This window comes from Sparus aurata, chromosome 21, assembly GCF_900880675.1.
Source record: "Sparus aurata chromosome 21, fSpaAur1.1, whole genome shotgun sequence".
Classification (NCBI taxonomy): domain Eukaryota; kingdom Metazoa; phylum Chordata; class Actinopteri; order Spariformes; family Sparidae; genus Sparus; species Sparus aurata.
In genome coordinates this window covers 17542482-17560795 of record NC_044207.1, presented here as the reverse complement: position 1 = coordinate 17560795, position 18314 = coordinate 17542482, and the positions used below count along the sequence as shown (strand labels likewise).

General features: G+C 40.2%; 1 protein-coding gene across 1 annotated transcript in view; it reads right to left on the bottom strand.

The window, feature by feature from the left end:
• insra (insulin receptor a) overlaps positions 1 to 18314 on the bottom strand; it is a 61068-nt gene that overhangs the window by 12302 nt on the left and 30452 nt on the right. The window contains exons 3-9 of the mRNA XM_030402751.1: positions 12879 to 13215; positions 8334 to 8473; positions 7586 to 7730; positions 7034 to 7248; positions 5462 to 5588; positions 4759 to 5012; positions 956 to 1123 (exon numbers count right to left, since the gene is read on the bottom strand). Coding sequence (XP_030258611.1) covers positions 956 to 1123; positions 4759 to 5012; positions 5462 to 5588; positions 7034 to 7248; positions 7586 to 7730; positions 8334 to 8473; positions 12879 to 13215 — 1386 coding nt within the window. The remainder of the gene's footprint in view (positions 1 to 955; positions 1124 to 4758; positions 5013 to 5461; positions 5589 to 7033; positions 7249 to 7585; positions 7731 to 8333; positions 8474 to 12878; positions 13216 to 18314) is intronic.

The window sequence follows — 18314 nt, the reverse complement described above, 5'->3', positions numbered from 1 at the left end:
TCAGATGTTTGTAAATACTACATGAGGATTTACATGACCGCCATTTATTTATCTTATCTGCAGAAATCTTATGATTACTTATATGAGATTCTTTGATTATTTGTTTTGACTAAAAAACAGAAGTGTGTCCTGTTTGTGATGCAATAAAAATATGTATTTCCAAAAAAGTGTAAGGTTAAATTGATTCCAGTAAGTTCAAGGGCAATTTTACTCTGTATTTTTAAGTTCTGAGAATATTTCATCTGAGGATACAGTTGTCAATCAACTATGTTGGTTGGGACAATCCTGACATGAAATTTTCATATTGACCCATGCCTATCTATTTGTTTCAGAATATGCTTTTATTGTTGTTGGTTGTGTCTGTGCTCATTTGATATAACCCTGATTCCAACAAACAAGTTAGGAATGAAAGATTGGGAAAGTTGTGGGATGTTCACAAACACCTGTTTGGAGCATTCCACAGGTAAACAGGTTCATTGTTAACAGACAATGGCATCATGATTGGGTATAAAAGGGGCATCCTGGAAAGGCTTAAGTCTTTCACAAGCAAGGGTGGGGCGAGGTTCACCACTATGTGAAACACATGATTGTATAAAGGATATTACTATCTACTCACATAAAACTATTTTCCATAAACATGAAGAAAAGTGAATGAACTCTGTTTTTATTCACCTTTCAGTGTCCCCAATTGTTTTGAATCAGCATTATATATATTTAAAATTGTCTAAAAACAATCCAGCCATCAAGGAGAATCAGATCACAAAGTCACAGCAGAGCGTCTGGGGAGCAGACTTGAATCAGTCAAGCCTCTGAGTGTGAAGAGCTCCTCTACTAATGGAAAGACGTCAAGAGACATTCTTTCTCCCTCTCTCACTCTCAGACACAGTCAGAGACACAAAACCACAAACACAGAAGCATACACATGAACAGGAAGACCACAAACAATGTGGCTCACCCTTCTGACAGTAGTCAAACTTGTAGAGCTCGCTGGCTTCGGGCTGGCGCTGGCAGAAGACCAGGTAGTGAGTGATGTTGCCATTGGGGTCATTGGGAGGTTTCCACTTGAGGATGATCTGAGAGGAAGAGTTGGACGAAGAAATGGGGTCCAGCGGGACTGAGGGTTCTGAGGAGACGTCACAGAAAAACAGAAGATGAGTGTTGATTACTAGGAATGATAAATGAAATGTAGAACTTCTTAAAGGACACAGTTTGTTTATCCACCAAATTTCATAACTAAGGGGAGGTGAGAAGAGGAAAACAAAAGCTGAACATAAGAACCTTCATATAGGTCAAAGTTACAGCAAGATTGTTATATGTGATGGTTTTAGTTTAATTTTGCTTTGTTATATTTAGTGCCATTTCTCTATTTTTTTTTTTAAATGTCTTGCTTGTTTATGTAATCAATGATTCTTATTGCATAACATGTGTTTACAGGTCTTGTACTACTGCGTATGTCGAAAAAAGTGGTATAAAGTCTTGTGGCACCAGAGGAAGCTGCATGTAATCTGACAAATTGCACTCAGTGATGTTATTGACTGTGTAAATTGCAATGAGTCCAATAGTGTTATAGGAGTTAAATGCTCAAATCTGGGTGCCTACATATACACAAAATGCAACACTAAGTGACATCACTGGAGGCAATTCATCAGATTAGCTGCAGCTTCCTCTGGAGCCACAAAAGGATTTATACTACTGTTTCTACACGTGCAGTAGTACTGCTCAAGAACTGTAAACACACTTTAATGTGTGGAATTGGTGGAATAACCTTTTAAGCAAAACATATATTAAATGCATTCTCAATGGACATGTTCAGTGAGTTTCTACAAATGAATTGTCAAACTTGAGCAAAGATAACAGGAGAAGCGCTGTTTCAATCTCATTAGCGTTTCCTGTTGCAGCCTAACTAATACAACACATTTACTGGCAGGGTGTCACTCTGTGACCAACAGCTGACTGCCCTGAGTATTTGCATTTTTGGTTTGGGTTTATTACACAACTTCATGCACATGTCCCACTCTTATTAGAGCTACTTGTAATATTCACACTGTCAATAACATGTACATGTGAGTTATTACAATGAGTGTAGTATGTTTCCATTTACATCTAGATGTCCACGTTTTGCAAGTTCATGACACCAATAAACAAAATTTCTTTCAGTAGCACCTCCTAATGTCTCGGCAGCACGACAGAGCCTTGTGTTTGCTGTAATTTGCACATTTTGCGATTAACTGAATCCCAGTTTTAATACTGATTGCACGTTTTAACGTGAATGCTTCTTGACTGTGTGTATCACAGTCTTCAGTGAGGGTTTGGTTCCTCTTCAAGTGTTAACCTGCGGTTTACATGTTCAGTTTCAGTTCTAGTTTTTCAGTAGTTTCGGCAGGTGTGGCGTTTTGTTTATTTCAAAATTTAAAATTATTTACTTTCATTTTTTGACACTTCTTCATTGCAAGTTTAGATTCTCACAGAAAATACTCACTAAAAACAGCTATGCTTTATTTTTCTCTACTCTTGCCTTACTTTGATCAGTACCAAAATAAGGCATTATTTATTTACAAGGTAGTTACATATTTTACCTCCTTTGTAACTTGTCCACTTGTTGCAAATTTTGTGTTCTGGGTTACACAGACTAATCAGTTTGTGTTGACAAACTCTACATGATGTGGTGCATAAGTGTAATTTCATTATTATTTTACGTGAGATGTGACATGACTGTAGAGTTACGTATTTGAGTTGCAAAACAACATGCATTGTGACACACATTTTTCTATTCCTAATTCGATCCTACTTAGTGAAAACAGATTAACAGCACTAATGCAAGAGGTGTAATAAACATGAGTCAGTGTGTGATTTGCAGAAGCAGGACTAAGACTCTGGCAACAGCCACAAATTCTTGTTAGTGAGAATTAAACACAGCTATAAATGTATTTGGCAACTACGTAATCATTGTTTCAGGACATGTTGTTTTATTTAATCCTATTATAGATCTAAATGTGATTTGTGAAGTTTTGTTTTGCATCAACTGTGGCAAGCTGTTAAAGTGTCTTCTCTGCTACACTTGGCATGAACGCACACTGGTATCACTGTACATCTGATTGTCTGGTGAGTCGTATTTATAGCAGATTTTAGAGTGAGAGACAGAATAAGAGATGCTTGAATTGGAGCTCAAGCTCTGAGGACAGTGACATGAATGTAATTATACAAAAGGTTTACGTGTTGACATTAATACTTCATACGAAGAGTGTTTGTGAGGAGGACAGATGAGAGGAAGGAGTGGTACTTGGGGACGTCAGACTGAACCCTGAGGAGACAAAGACACCAGAGCTTTGTCGCTGTGTGATTTTGTTCTCCCCGTTTCATTACGGTGCAACACACTGGTCCAACTGCATTGTCAGACTAAGTTTCATCAGCAAGAGCTCATTTGTAATGACAGCTTTGCCCTTCTGACGAGGTCTGCTGGTTAGACATGACACAGACCAGAAACCCGGAGCGGTTGCCAGACCAATAGAAAACAAGACTGGTTGACTGAATGATGCGTCTCTGCTGGAAGCCTGTTTCGTGTGATGGATGTCATTTTTTATGCGGTTCATCAAGAAGGAAAACACACATCGTGTAAAACGAAGCCAGTTAGACAGGCCATCATGACTACGGCAAACCCAAACCGCACACGTCACACACTGTGGGTGGCAGAGTACAATTAAGTGCTGGGGAAGAGATTTATGATGCTGCGTGACCGATTGATGCAGACACCTTGCACAACATGGCGCCCTGTCGGTCGGAGGCCCCCCAGGCAAATTGTCCCATCTGTCTTCCTCTTCCCTGTTCTGGTGCCAAGGACATTTTGGCAGCAGCCTGGCCGACACACACACTCAACACTGAATCCGCCAGTCAAGTATAGTAACACCACAACAAATGTAGATTCAAGACAGCACTGAAAATAGCTCAACTCTAGTACAGAAGTGGGAATGGGACCACAGGAACTTAAAGACTCATAACCTGGAGCCTCACAAAACCTGAACAGTGCATAAACTGTAAGGCTTTACCTTGTGTTTCTGCTGCATTTTACATAGCAAAAGATTCTGGTTATACGTCTTGAAATAGAAAATGTAACATCTCAGGAAGAATGGAGGGGCAAGAGACTTTCAGGCAGGTGCTCTTAATAAACAATAAGAAGACTACTTCAAAAACCAGAGGTAATTCAGGCACTTCAAATATAAGAAAATAAGTGTCTAAATAAAAAAAAAAGACTGTTTCCATAAAAACCCAACAAGTCAAACAGTGCTGCGCTTCTTTACTTTTCCATTACAAGTTTCACCCAGAGGGGCAGTGGCGATGCCTTGCGACCACAGCCAACCGGTTGGTGAGCCACTGTCTCCCCCTCAAACAAGCGTCTCCACTTTTAATGTCTGTGGATTGAAGTTTAATTTCTCTCCTGACTCCCTGCTTGAACTTTTAGACATTTGCTTTATTTTACTGTTTATTGTATGCGCTTTTCAGTTGTTTCAGGACTTGTGGACTTTTATTGAGAAAAATGCATAGGGAATTTAACTTTAGCTTGTCACCCAGATAGCAGAGATTTGTTGGCCATTCCTCGACAGTACTGCAGTAAGGACACTTATTCACAGCCGCTCCATAAATGACTACTCAACACAAATGCATCAGTTAAAGACACACCTTCAAGCAGGAAGCCTTGTTGTAGTGAACATTTAAAAAATGGCTTAAGAACCAGTGAACATCACAAATCTGAATCACTCTTACTGGTGGCATTGGTGCGGACATAGATGATCTCGCTCTTGGCTCCGTGGACCTGGTGCTCATCAGAAGCTGACAGCTGGGTCTTCACCATGATGGCGTACTGTGTCCATGGCTTCAGTGGCAGGATGAGATGACCGGGTTCCACCTGCTCTTTGTCCCCTTCTGTGGCTCGACGTGGAGGGTCCACATCGGCTATCACCCAGCTGTTAGAGCCGCAGGCATCCTGTCCATCAAACTCGGTTACGTTCTGAAAAGGTCTGTTAGGATGGATGAAAAAAAAAAGGATGGTTAAATATGTAGATCAAAATTGTATTTCCGTTGAGAAAACGTGTTGAGTTTCAGTTTGACGTTTCAAAGCAGTTTATCATTGTATCCTTCAGATATGGCAAGAGAGCTGAAGAGCCTTATAAACATCCCTCAGGCACAAAAGACCATCAGAACGAAGGAGGATATTCCTCCAGGATTTCCTGATTTGAGCAATTTGTATTGCATCAGCAACATCCCTGAACACATGGCTGTATCAACTGATGAATCAGTACAAACATCAAATTTATTTCATCATTTTGCTGAAAAACTGTTCATTCATTGTATCTTGAATTCTCTGTCAGTGTTTTAAATGAGTCATTGAGGAAGGAAATAATGTTACCACCACCCAAAAGATCTAAATGATCTTTATGTATGTAATTCAGCCTGAAGACCAACTTACGCTTCTTTGTAGAGCACCATGAAGCCCAGCAAGTCTCTGAAGTCTGGCGGCCAGAAGGGTTCCCACTTGACCATTATTTTATCGCTCATGGTTCGAATCTGGGTGAACTTCAGCACATGATTCTCACCTGAGGAAAGACAATAATCAATTAAACCAATGAAGAACAAAAAAAGATCCAAGTACAGGTGGAAGTTGTATAGATTAAAATTTTTACAGTTGGATATTAGTCATGGAACAACTCCTTTTGTTGATTTAGTATGAAAACATCACGGTGTCCTGGGATTCACCTTCACCTTTCACCTACTTAATAAATCAAAGTAGACAAAATTCAGATAAGACCAGAGGGGCCCCACTCAGACAAAACTGAGACCAATGTGCTCCACCTACACTGCAAAATGCTGGAGCACCGTTTCATGTTCATATTTCATTGTTGTCTCTGTGTTTTCAGGGTTTCTTTCTTTTATTAGAGGATATATTCATGATCTGAGTCTTTACCCTTAAATGCAATGCCATGGCAATATTAGAAGTTTTTATGAAGCCTTCTACCTGACAACCCCTTATTTTGCCACAGATCTGCCTCGCTTCTTGCTGTTTCAGTGACTCAATTTCTTCAGGCACACATCATGTAGTTGCAAAGTCTCATTTATATAAAACAGTCTCAAGTATGATTTAGGTAGAGAAACATGCATTAGAAGTTGTTTATAGAACATTACTTTGATGTGGAATTGATCTTATCTCTAAGCAAAGTCTAGACTTGACGTAAGCAAGTTTCCTGCTGGTATTGCAGTTGGGGTGAATATGCGCTCTGGCATATGATAAACTTTGCATGAGCTTTATGAAAAATCTGCCTGCTTGGCTGTGTGTCAACCCACCTAAGTATAAGTGTTACCTGGTTTCAATCTCCTCAACCATCACCGTGATCTCTTCTTCCAAAAAGCTAGACTTTCTCTTTTGGTCCAAGGATATTCCTGACTAAACCCTTTTGTGAGGCACCGAATTAGGGGAAATCACAGGGCAGGTGGCATCAATTTAATCTGATTTGAGATTTATAGATCACAGGCTCATAAAATGAAAACATGATTCTTAGAACGTTCTTTAAGCAAGATTTTTTTTATGCTCAGCGACTACCAAAAACAGAAACCTATCCCGGACCAATAAGACCGGATAGATTTGTAAAACTGACACATCCCATCCCCTTCCATCTTCCTCTCTTTACTACCTCTGTCTTATGTCAAGCTTATAAAGGAATCACATCAAAAGCCAATAAAAGAGAGATTGTACCTTTGTCTCCATGTTTGTAGAAGCACACTGAACTAATCCCTATGCCCTGTCTCTTATGACACAGATAAAGCAACACTGATATCACTGTGTTATTAGTGCTTTGCTCTGTTGGTTGTTCCTTGTCTATCTGTGTCTGCAGGAAGACATTTGCAAACAGAGAGAGACAGGAAATGACCATCATAACTATAACTGCGACTATGTTTGCGTTTGTACCATGGCGGACTCTGTGTTTTCTGTTGCCATAGCAACCGCTACAACAACTGTCATATCTTTTAAGCCGAGGTATCTTACATGAGGCCTGGTCTCCGTTGGTCTTGGTGGCGATGTCAGTCTTGATCTGTCGCCCTCTGGTTCCCGTCACCTCCTCCATCTTGAGAATCTCAGACATGCAGAGTTTGGGGTTGTAGTGGAAAAACATGCGTCCCTGCAAGATGGCCAGCTTGTGTTTGGACCAGTCCCACAGCTGCCGCAGGTTCTGGTTGTCCAGCGCATAGAACGAGTAATTCCTGGAAAAGAGCACACAAGATAGCATGAACACATTTTTCATGATACACAATGACATTTAGCTGAGGAATATATAAAATTCTTCTTGAGTATCGTGAGTAGAAAAAGTGTTTTTGCCTACAATTTTGCCATTTCTACTGTAAGTGTAGCCCATTGTACTACAAGAGTCTTCCACCTCCTCTGAATGAAACCTCATATATGATTTGGGAAAGTCTAACCAGAAACTGTTACCACAGAAAGACATTTTGAAAAGGTCAGTCCTTCTGCTTTTAACTCATAATTACAGGAGGAGGCTCTGACATGGAGAGAAAGAGATGGGCTCAAAAGACAGAGTCTCACCCGATTTCCTGATCCTCTCCACGAATAACACGGAGTTTGCGGAAAAACGAGAGGGATACGAGGGCGTAGGAACGTCGCACTGTCAGGTAGCCAGTGATCTCCTCCAGCTGGCCGAGGCTGGCCTCAAGTTCAGCTGCTATGTTGTCTGTAGAAAACCAAAAGACAGAAGTTTTAGTGGGACTTCTGGTCCTAAATGAAGCTTCATGCAAAAGCAAAACAAACTGTTTTCTATTTTTTTTTTTTTTTTTTCTGTCTGTGTTTTACATTTTGGTTCCATCTTTTTTTCTTCTTTTCATATATTTTTTTAGCTTAATAAAATGTTTTCCCTTTTTTGGTTGTTTCATTGCAAACCTTTATATTTTCATGGCTAAAGTTGAAATCCACAAGAATAAAATGTGTACTTTCAAATCATTATCATTAAGTATTACATCATGAGTAAACTCTGTAAATCTAAACCCAGTGTGCAAAACAGTGTCACCTCTCTTGCTTGGAGCTCCATTTCATCATCTTAGCACATAGAAAAACATTAGTTTGCATTGTTTCAGTTATTTCTTTTTCTACCCCTATTGATATTTTGTTGATGAAATAGTACATCAGGATAAACCACTTGAGATGTACCATCTCATTTGCATGTTAAACTTTCATCTTATTTAATTTAAAAGTTTTCTTGTTCGAGTGTTTGTTCAATTAATTTCCCTTTGTTGCCTGTTCTGCTGGTCCGTTATATATTGTTATCACATTTACTCACTTCCTCCTCGCAGGTTGATGACCAGACTCCCGTTGAGAACAGTGCAGCCTCTCAACTCCTGGGCAGCCTTGACAGAGTCCACAGTTTGCAGACCCATGCATACCTTGGGGCAAAGCCCTGCACAGGGAGTGCAGTTGAGTCTGTAAAGCAAAGGAAACAAACATAGATTAAAAAAGGTATTTCAAGAAAATGTGCGCTTGATAACAAATGGCTTCGATGTCAATAGAAAAACTGTTAGCCTTAAACCTGCAGTGTCTTATTTTCTGGAAACAAGTTGTTAACACAACACTGACATATCATCACATTTATAAGTTGGCATGGTTTTTAGCAAACAGTTGCTTATTAAGACATCCAGCAGATGTGTAGAAACATTAGTATTCCCTTGTTGTTTCTACTTAGTAAATGTAATACTCACTCAGTTGTCCCTTCCACCATCAACTGTACATCATCTATAGCTGCTTAATGCTCCACTGCTATACATTCACTAGCTAGTCGCTAACTGTGGCTAGCTGATCTCGGTTTGTTTGGTGTAGACCCCAACATGTCACATGTCTTTTGGTTTTCTTATCACACCTCACAGATCCTGGCAAAGTTTCCATTGCAGCTGACAGACAAACACTCCACGGAGCAGAGAGGAAATACAGTTGGTAGTCTTTTTCTTTTTTTTTTTTTTTTTACAAAATAGTGATTAAAGCTGCTTTAAATACATTCTTGGCTGCACTGTTGAAAAACAAAAATAGTTCAAATGAAGTTTAAACTCAACTTCCGTTCTGAATTACCTGAAAATGAACTGACCCTTCACCTTGACAACTGAGTTAAACAACCTGGCTTATATAATGTTTTCATAACAAGTCTCTTCTCATAACAGATATATGGTCACTGCTTTGTGTGCCAACCATATCAACCCATGTCCTGAAAAGACATCTGTACAATCCCCACACTCATAAAGCAACAAGTGCAAACTTTGATGATGTAAAACCAACGTACACAGTAACCTCTGCAACCTCTCAGACTCACATAGCAGAGTGAATATCTTTCGGCGGAGACACGTGCTGCAGGGGAGGTTTTTTGGAAGAGGATTAAGGCACCATTAGACAACGGTGAGCTTTTTGCTCGGGGCCATTGTCCTGAGTGTGTTGAAGTATGTTTTGCTGCTGGCTGGTTCATGAGGTGAGAATGCCTTTGTTTAGCAACAGTTGAGTAAGCTGGCAGGACAATTACAGAAGAATGTGGTCACTGCCAAATAATGGGAGCGGTTGGCAGCTAATGTGCTACGGATTTATGGGACCGCGCGTCTACATTGCAAAGTATAAATACGTGACAAATACAAAACAAAGGATGTGTATTGTCTGTAGTCATGCAGCATGTGTAAATGAGATTAATGACAGCCTTTGACGACAACAAGACAGAAAAATGACTTGAAAAAAGTATGTCTATGTCTCACAAAGAAGAGGTTAAGGGCAATGTTTCTTTATCTGGCTCATAACTTTCCTGATCCAACGTGACCTTTTTCCCTCTCTCGTGCCACATTCACTCTTTCAGCCTAGACACTCATAACGCCTCTGAGTACACTGCTTATCCTCAAAGCACTTTCATTTCCACAGCTTAGATTGAAGCCAACGACAGGAGAGGGATGCCAAAGAGAAGAGATATGCACAACAGAAAGAGAGCTGGAGGAAAAAGGCTGCAGCAGGAGTAAAGCTGGGTTCACCGCAGGTCAGCAGCAGCTTTAAGGTGGAGAGGAGCATGAATGTTGTAACAAATAGCTGGCAAGAAGTACTCAAATCTGCACATTGAGAGGCTCTGTTTGACTAAATTTGTTCAAGCCTTATTGTGGAGATGTGAGCTCTCTAGCTCTACATCAAACAATCCTAGGACTGCAATATCCAAATGCAATTTTCTGATAAAGGTCAAAAGTGCTATAAACCAGCAAAACCAATACAATGAAGTACTGCAGGGCTGTAGAGATGCTCTGGCCTGCAAATATGTTCTCCAGATGTAAAAACACATGCTTGTTTGGCAGAGACCCAAACAAATGTGACATCATCTTGATTTTTAATAGTTTTTTCAGTGAAAATACAACTGTAAGGCCAAAATGATAATAGATAGCTTTATCTACATCTGTGCAGTATGGGCAAGTGGATTTTTCATTTCTATCACAAAAAAAATCATTATCAATCGGTATAGGCATAAATGTTGCCTGAAATGGGCCATGGTATTTATAGTTATTAATTTCCCAGTGATGTTTATTGTTCCAGTGCATTGAACTTGTCTTTTTAACTATCTGCCATGGGTATCACCCCCCGAAAATTCTGTATACAGCGTGTTAGATCAGAATACTAATCAACATTTCTCATCAACCATAAATTATACCACTCAATTTATCAGCTGATCCCAGATGATGTAGAAACACTTTCTGCTGTTTGTTTCTGTTCTCATTCTTCTGCTGAAGAAATCCAGATTTCACTGACATTTCCTAATTAAATAAAGGTTATATTTAAAAATACACTAAATACCAACATCCCAAAGATAAGAAACATGTCAATAATTACATGTTTTGTGTTTTCAGTGTTTGATGAAGAGCTCTCTAGCAATTAAGATAAAAGAGAGCTTCTTTGTTCCCTCTTACTATTTTTGCTCAATGCCTGATTATATCTGGATGTGTATGTTTTCCTTCTCTGATACTAAACTGTGAAACCACCTGGAAAATCTGAACAGCTGAAGTGAATCAGTAGCACTTCTACTGCAGAGTCATGCAGAAAGCTTCATAGTTGTCAATGTACATGAATGTTACTCCACGAATGTAAAGGTCTGTGACGTTTAAACTGAGATTCGGTGCTTGGCAAAACCTTTGTGGATAAATAAGGTTTAAATACACATGACAACACAAACGCCGCGATTGCGTGCCAGACAGACCCTCCATTTCTTTGCAGCCAGCCAGGGGAGTCAAGCCCAAGCACTCCGGGGCACTGACAGTCTGTCCCAATGTCCCACTCCCCTGGTGTTTAACTGCGGTCAACTGGCCATGTTGTAACAAAAGACAACAAGTCTTGAAAGGTCCAGCTGCGTTTTCAACCTCTGGTGCGCAGAATGATTATGGCTGTCTAGAGTGTCCACGCTTAGTGGCACGCCCAAACTAATCAGCAGCCCTGTCACGGTCAATGAAGGTGTCAAAGGGGGAGGTGATAAAGGTCATGGGCAGGTCAGCACAAGTACAACGCCCTTCTTTAGAGAAGGAAGTCTGTACAATGATGCACGCACAACAGGTCGTAAATTAATGATGTAGAGAAAAGAGGAAAAAACACTTCACGTCTAACTGTCTGCATGTGCCTATAGCTCGCATACCGCAAAGCAGACACTGACAGTTGGTAAACAACCATCAATTTTGTGCAGTGCGTGAGGCGCGAAAAAAAATGCAGCGGTAGGATACTGACTCAAAACCAGAAGCGTAGATGTGCCAGCCTTCCAACTGTGCTGCACCACTTTGACCTCGCAGTCTGCAGTCTCACACAAATAACACACAAAAAGAGAAGAGGTGTGTGTGCACATACACCGAGCGCAGTCTGAGCTCAGCGGGAGGACCTCGAGTTCCTGTTCAGTTACAAGAGCTAAACTGAGGCAGAAATCTGTCAGAGATCTCAGTATTTTTTGCAGAGCCGATCATTTTTAATGTGACATTTCATTAATTTACTTGTTTATTTCTTTTTTCTGTTGGAGTCTGTTGTTTTTATTGTTGAGATTGTTACATCATTTGTTCTTAGTGGACTGCTACATTACACATGCTACACATTTTTGTATGAATAACAGAAAGCGCCACATTTCCCCTTTTTCATATTCTGCATTTGTGTTTGTTCTTCTGACCATTTTTTTTTTACTGAACAAAAACCTGAAACAATTTAGCTTTTCCCCAGTTTGAGTCTGATCAAAAACACCAATCAAATCTGATTCTTTTCACTGTTGAATAATCTGTCATCAATGTCCACGAATTATTGATGAGTTGTTGGTCTACAAACTATCAGAAACTGGTGAATTGTTAATCACCGTTTCTAAAAGCCCAAGATAAATGTAAATAAATGTCTTGTTTTTTCCACAACCTGAGTATTGTCAGTTTACTGTCATAGAGGAGTAAAGAAACCATAAAATATCACATTAAAGTATCTGGAATCAGAAAACTTTGACTTTGTTTTGCTTTAAAAAAAATCACTCAAACCAATTAACAGATTACCAAAATTGTTGCTTTTCAATGTGATAGTTGAGGTACAATAACCCTTTAAAAGATCATTTCTTGGAGCTCTTTTTTCAATAATAATCGTTCCATTATAAGCAAGACATATGTAAATAAATGTGCAGCAGAGTGACAGAATTAGATATCGATTAGATTTCAGGATATAGCATATGTAGGATGAGTATGTCTCCAGTATAAAGGCCAGGGATTGAACCTTGATGTGTTTGTAAGCATGCGGAATATAAAACGAGCGTCCCTGATCACACAGTGTTCCATCAGACCATTAAGAGCCCATCAGACCAGCATGAGTGTCCACTTACGTGGAGGAGTTGACGGTGGTGTAGCCAGAGGGACACTCAGGGATGCAGGCACCGTTGTGGATGACGTACTCGTGGCAGTCGGGGCTCTTGCTGCGTTCCTTCTCGCGCTTGCATTTGTTGTGGAGATCCTGGCAGAAGGTGAAAGAGACGCAGCGCCAGCCCTTGAAGGTGAAGTGGTCGGCGGGGCAGCGCTCCACACAGGTGTCTTCGTGTTGGAGGCCGCGGCAGGCCACGCAGTGACTGGCCAAGTTGGGTTTCGAGCAGCCGCCCAGGCACTGGTCGTGGCAGCACTGGTCGTCCTTGGAGCAGGCTCGATGTTTACACTGAACAGGGCACACTGAGGGTGAGAGATCAACAAGAAAGTCAAGTTAGTAAAGCAAAGGTGACAAAAGTGAAATGGTTACTTAGTTCATTTAAGGACCAAATGTGAGCTGCAGGAAGACAGACAGAGGAAACAGGAGCTTATCATCATTTCGATTTCTGTAGTGACACAGGTGATTTTAATCAGCCTCCAGTGACAGTATATCTTTACATCTCTGTCCCCACAGGAACCTCATACGGTCAGAGAAGTGGCAGTAAAATCCCTCTTCAGTGCACATGCCAGAAGCCCAGAGGACCATCTGCCATTGGCCAACAAGAATACTGAACACAAACAGCGGGGATCCAACTCTAGTTGACAAAAGGACAGTTTTCCAGAAGGCTTGGTGAAAGTGAGGCAGAGGGGAAAGAAACTGGCATTCGAAGCCTACAGTGTTTTGCAAGCGAGACATGTGCAAGACGTCTAAGCTCAGTTCCTTTTTTGTGCTTGTGGAACAACAATGCTCATTTCTTGAGTGACTGAAACAGTAGACTGAATTCAAAACGTGCCAAGAAATGCAAAAAAAAAAAAAAGAACATGATAATGATAAAGAAAAGACCTGATGGATCTGCGGTTTCCGCAAGTTATGAAAGGGTGCATCCTGAAAGCCTCTTCTTTGTGAGAGTCATTTCTTTAAGATCTACTGACAATAATTGTTCAACACACAAGAACTCAGTTTAAAAACCCATAACATATAATATCTTTAAGGCAGATATCCTTTCTATGGGATAAAGGGATAATATGAAGGGATAATAAAAAACATTTACATCCCTGTGTTTCTATATAAATGTCACAACATCTGTTTCTATACAGAAAATCACACATTAATGTGTCTGGATGATTAGTGCCAGGCACAATTATTCAATCAACTGATGGACAAAAAGCTCACACTTCATAAACACCATCACTCATAAATGGTAAATTTCTAGTTATGAACACACCAAAAAATGAAATGCTTCATAAACAATTTATCAAGCAATTTTAAAGGTTTTATAAACATCAACTGCACCTTTATAATGGATATGCAAACAATGTTTAAAGATTAACTACACAATATCTATTAACCCTTTACAAGTATTATAAACATAAAGTGATACTTTAAAAAAACAATGAAATGCTTTATAAACCATTTATCAAGCAACTGTATTGTAATGATGGTCATTTCAAATGTTACCAACTGAAAGTCGAGCCATTTATCAAGCACAAATGGCAAATTGTCAGTGGTTCCAGCTTCTGAAACGTTCAGATTCGCTGATTTTCAGGCTGTTTTACATAATTCAAAATGTAATACTTTTGGGCTTTGGACTGATAGTTAAAAAAAACAAGGCTGATAAAGCTGACACTTTAGGTTCTGGGAAATTACGACAGACATTTTACCTGTTTTCTGACATTTATATATTCATTACTTAATAGATTCATCAGAAAGTACCTTCAACTGTCAACTGATAATGAAAATAATCCTTACTTGAAGGGCTGATAAAACACTTTCCTCACAAACCTATTTACTATATGGGGTGTCACAAATCAGCCGCTTGTGAATAATAAAAGAAAAAGAAAAACATGTGCAGGGGGTTTGTTTGCAGCCACACACACACACACACACACACACACACAGATACACAAGAACACGCTGCAAAAACCAAGCGTGGGTTTTTGTCGGTGAGGAAACTGCAATTTAGTTAGTCTTCTTGAATTAAAAACATATATATTTAAATTTAACCAAACAGCCCTATTGTGGTGCATTCCAAATAAAATATTGCGGTTATACTTCACACCATATAGGCCCTCTTTATGAAGAAGGTTTTGAAAATGTAAATGACACCTGTCAGGGTATGAAACCAATGGTCTGTTGAGCTTTACAAGTTCAGACACACCAGTCTTACAACAGCAGAGCCGTCGGCGACATTAAAATCAAAAGTCAAATCAAATATTGGATTTGAAGAATCCCGACACCCCGATTACAATGACATTTGATAAAGGATGATATCCACATACTGCTAGGCCTCTGGCTGCAGTTACCATATTAAAAGCAAGCTCTAAATCATCTGATGTAGTTGAACTGGCCTTATGAGCCAGCAGAAGGAATAAACACTGACAGAACGATGCAGTGACAGTCACACAAACTCACACAAACACTGAAGTTCTGGCATGTTTCTGGGTCGTAAAACTGAAGGACAGAGGCACAAATCTGTACAGTAGGTCGGGAGATTATGCACACGTCTGCATGTGCGTGCGTGTGGCAGCCCATTATGTAACATTAAACATCAGACTCTAAGAAATGGCGTGTGTGTGTTTGTGTTGCTGTTGTTGTTGTTGTCCTCAAGGATGGATGTAGGTAAATATAATCAGAGGTAAATACAGCTGACCGACCTGCCTGCTGAGATTAGCTCGTCGTCCACGCGAGCCAGATTAAGATCATTCAACAGCAGGGGAGCTAATGAGTCTCTGAGGTTAGGGGCAGGTCACAGGTCACACCGTAAACCTGAGTATGAGTCTGGACTACCTTTCAGACACATAACAATTTGTTCCCCTTTATAATAGTTCTCGTTGTAAACTTGCTATTGTTGAGCGTTCAGCCAACCGCTCGGCTTCATTAGAGTCCTGAGGTCAGTATAAACAGACAAAACAACATGGATCCACTGTCCTCTTACATTCAGAGAGGTAAGCTCTTAAAGTGCATGAAGAGCATGTGTTTGGGGGCGGGCAGTGGCAATATGAGAATGGCAGCTTGAGGGGGAGGCAAAGGGGGCACATCGGTAGAAAAACAAATGATATAACCACCTTTTATCTACGTCAGCCTGCTGGTCTAAAAAATCTTCTCCGCTGCCAGCTTTACAAAGAGCGCCAAGGATGATTTACACACTGACAAAACAAAAATGTCATCTTGATATGATGTTGTCATTCTGTTTCCATAGTTTATTTCTAAAGCTGCCCTTCAACTTTTCCTCAGGTGCACATAATGCACACAACACACACACACACACACACACACACACACACACACACACACACACACACACACACACACACACACACACACACACACACACACACACACACACACACACACACACACACACAAGCTTGGCTGTCAGCTCACACTGACTCCTGATCCTCTGCTGGGGCTCCATGTCGGAGCACAGGCCCAGCAGCAGATCCACCCTCAGCCTTAGCCAATGTGTTGGCTAGCTGTAGAAGCTAGCCATTCAAATGGCCTCTCCCATCTCCAAGGAAGACAGGCACACAGTTTAACCCTTTGTGTCCTGCTCTATTCCCTCCCAGCCAGTCAGACAGCAGCAGCAATGGGAGGTACTCAAAAAGAAAAAAAAAAGAAACGGGAGCCACACAGTAACAGTGCTCGAGCTGAAGAAAATGAGAGCTACGCTGCTCCACTATTTCTCTCTCCACACTGCTTGAAATCAGCTGCTTTTAGATCTCATTGAGTAGTAGATATTCACTTTGTCTTGCACTCAAGTCTGCAAGAGGAAAAAACACAGCGCTACAGCAAAATCTTTTTATTCAAAAGTCCTTGTTGAGAGAAATGAGGTGTTTTCTGTAGTAAACTGGTAAAAAAAAAATAGAGACAATCATGTCATGTTAATATGGTGCTGAGCAGCTTGGTGCCTCGGGTGATGCATCAAGTCTCATCATGTCCACAAACCATTAAGAGATTTACAGACTTCAACAGCCCTGGAACAACTGAACACATTTCCATCCAGATTTAGACTTCAAACAACTGATGCCTCTTTGTACAAACTGGTTTCAGTTTAGTCAGTATTTCAGAAACTCCCTGTTATTATTTTTGTTTCTAAATAATATCAGGTGGAAAAGTTGGAACAATTTATTTAATAATAAATAAAAGGGGAGACAGAAACAGGCAGAAAAAGACCCTCATCCCCCACATACATACGAGATATGTTAAGATGTAATCTTTCTCAGTTTTTCAACGTTTAATGAACTACACAAAAAGAAATATAAACAGGTCAATAGATAAAGGAAATGACTGCTAGTTGTAGCCCTTTATTGCATCTTCTTTAGGTTTGAATTGGAGCAAAATAGTCTGCTTACAAAGTGATAAATCAATAAACAATAACAGATGGGGCGCCGTTTAGCTCAGTTGGTAGAGCGCGTGTCAGCTGACCTATCAATAAAGCCATAAAAGGCCAAAAAAAAACAAAAAAAAAACAATAACAGATAGTTGACAGTTGGCAGCTATTCTGATAATTGATTAATCACATCAGTCGTTTCATTAAGGATAAAAAGCAATCATTATCTTGTTCTAGCCTCTGTTATTTTTTACTTTTCAAACTTTATATGATTTAAAACTGAATCTCCTCAAAGTTTGACCTGCTTGTTGGACAAAACAGGACAATGCAAGATGAAACTTCTGGTTCTCATAAGTTGTGATTGGTTTTCTACTCAGGCTGAAATGCCAAAACAGTAGATAATAAAAATACTTGTCAGTTGCAGTCCTACATGTGCAATGCAGGCGTCACATGTCTGATGTTTTTTTTTAGTTTTTTTTTTTTTATCACAGACAGCAGTGAGTGCAAAAAACAAAGGTTAGTGTGGGTCAGTCAATTTTAGTGACTGATGTCGAGCTCCAGACGTGCACTGAGTGCCACCCGAGAGCCAGCAGGTGACCACTCACGAAGCACCAAAACAAACCACTCACTGTCCAAAAGATTTGTACAGTTCCATTTGGCAGCGGCTGTCTTGGACTTGGATGTGTCTGCTGAAGGGGCTTTTATGATATCAACAACAGTGACCACACTGAAGGAAATAGACTTGTTTCTAGTGTGCTTGTCAAGAACGCTTTCAAGGTCGAGACCCCGAGGACCTTTGAGAGCGGGGGCCACCCCAAGCCGTCTTTGATCTCCCAGAGAAAAGAGGACGCTGAGGAGACTGTTTGTCATTCTTTCCTTAAAACATGCAAATCTCTTAATACAGGCCCAGCTCCTATATTATCATTATAAATCCTGCAGCGAGCACTGTTCACGAAGAGCATAGGTCAATTAGTTATGCTCAGCTTGAGTTTGGTCTTGTCAGCATCTCCACTACTTATCTTCCATTTGGAC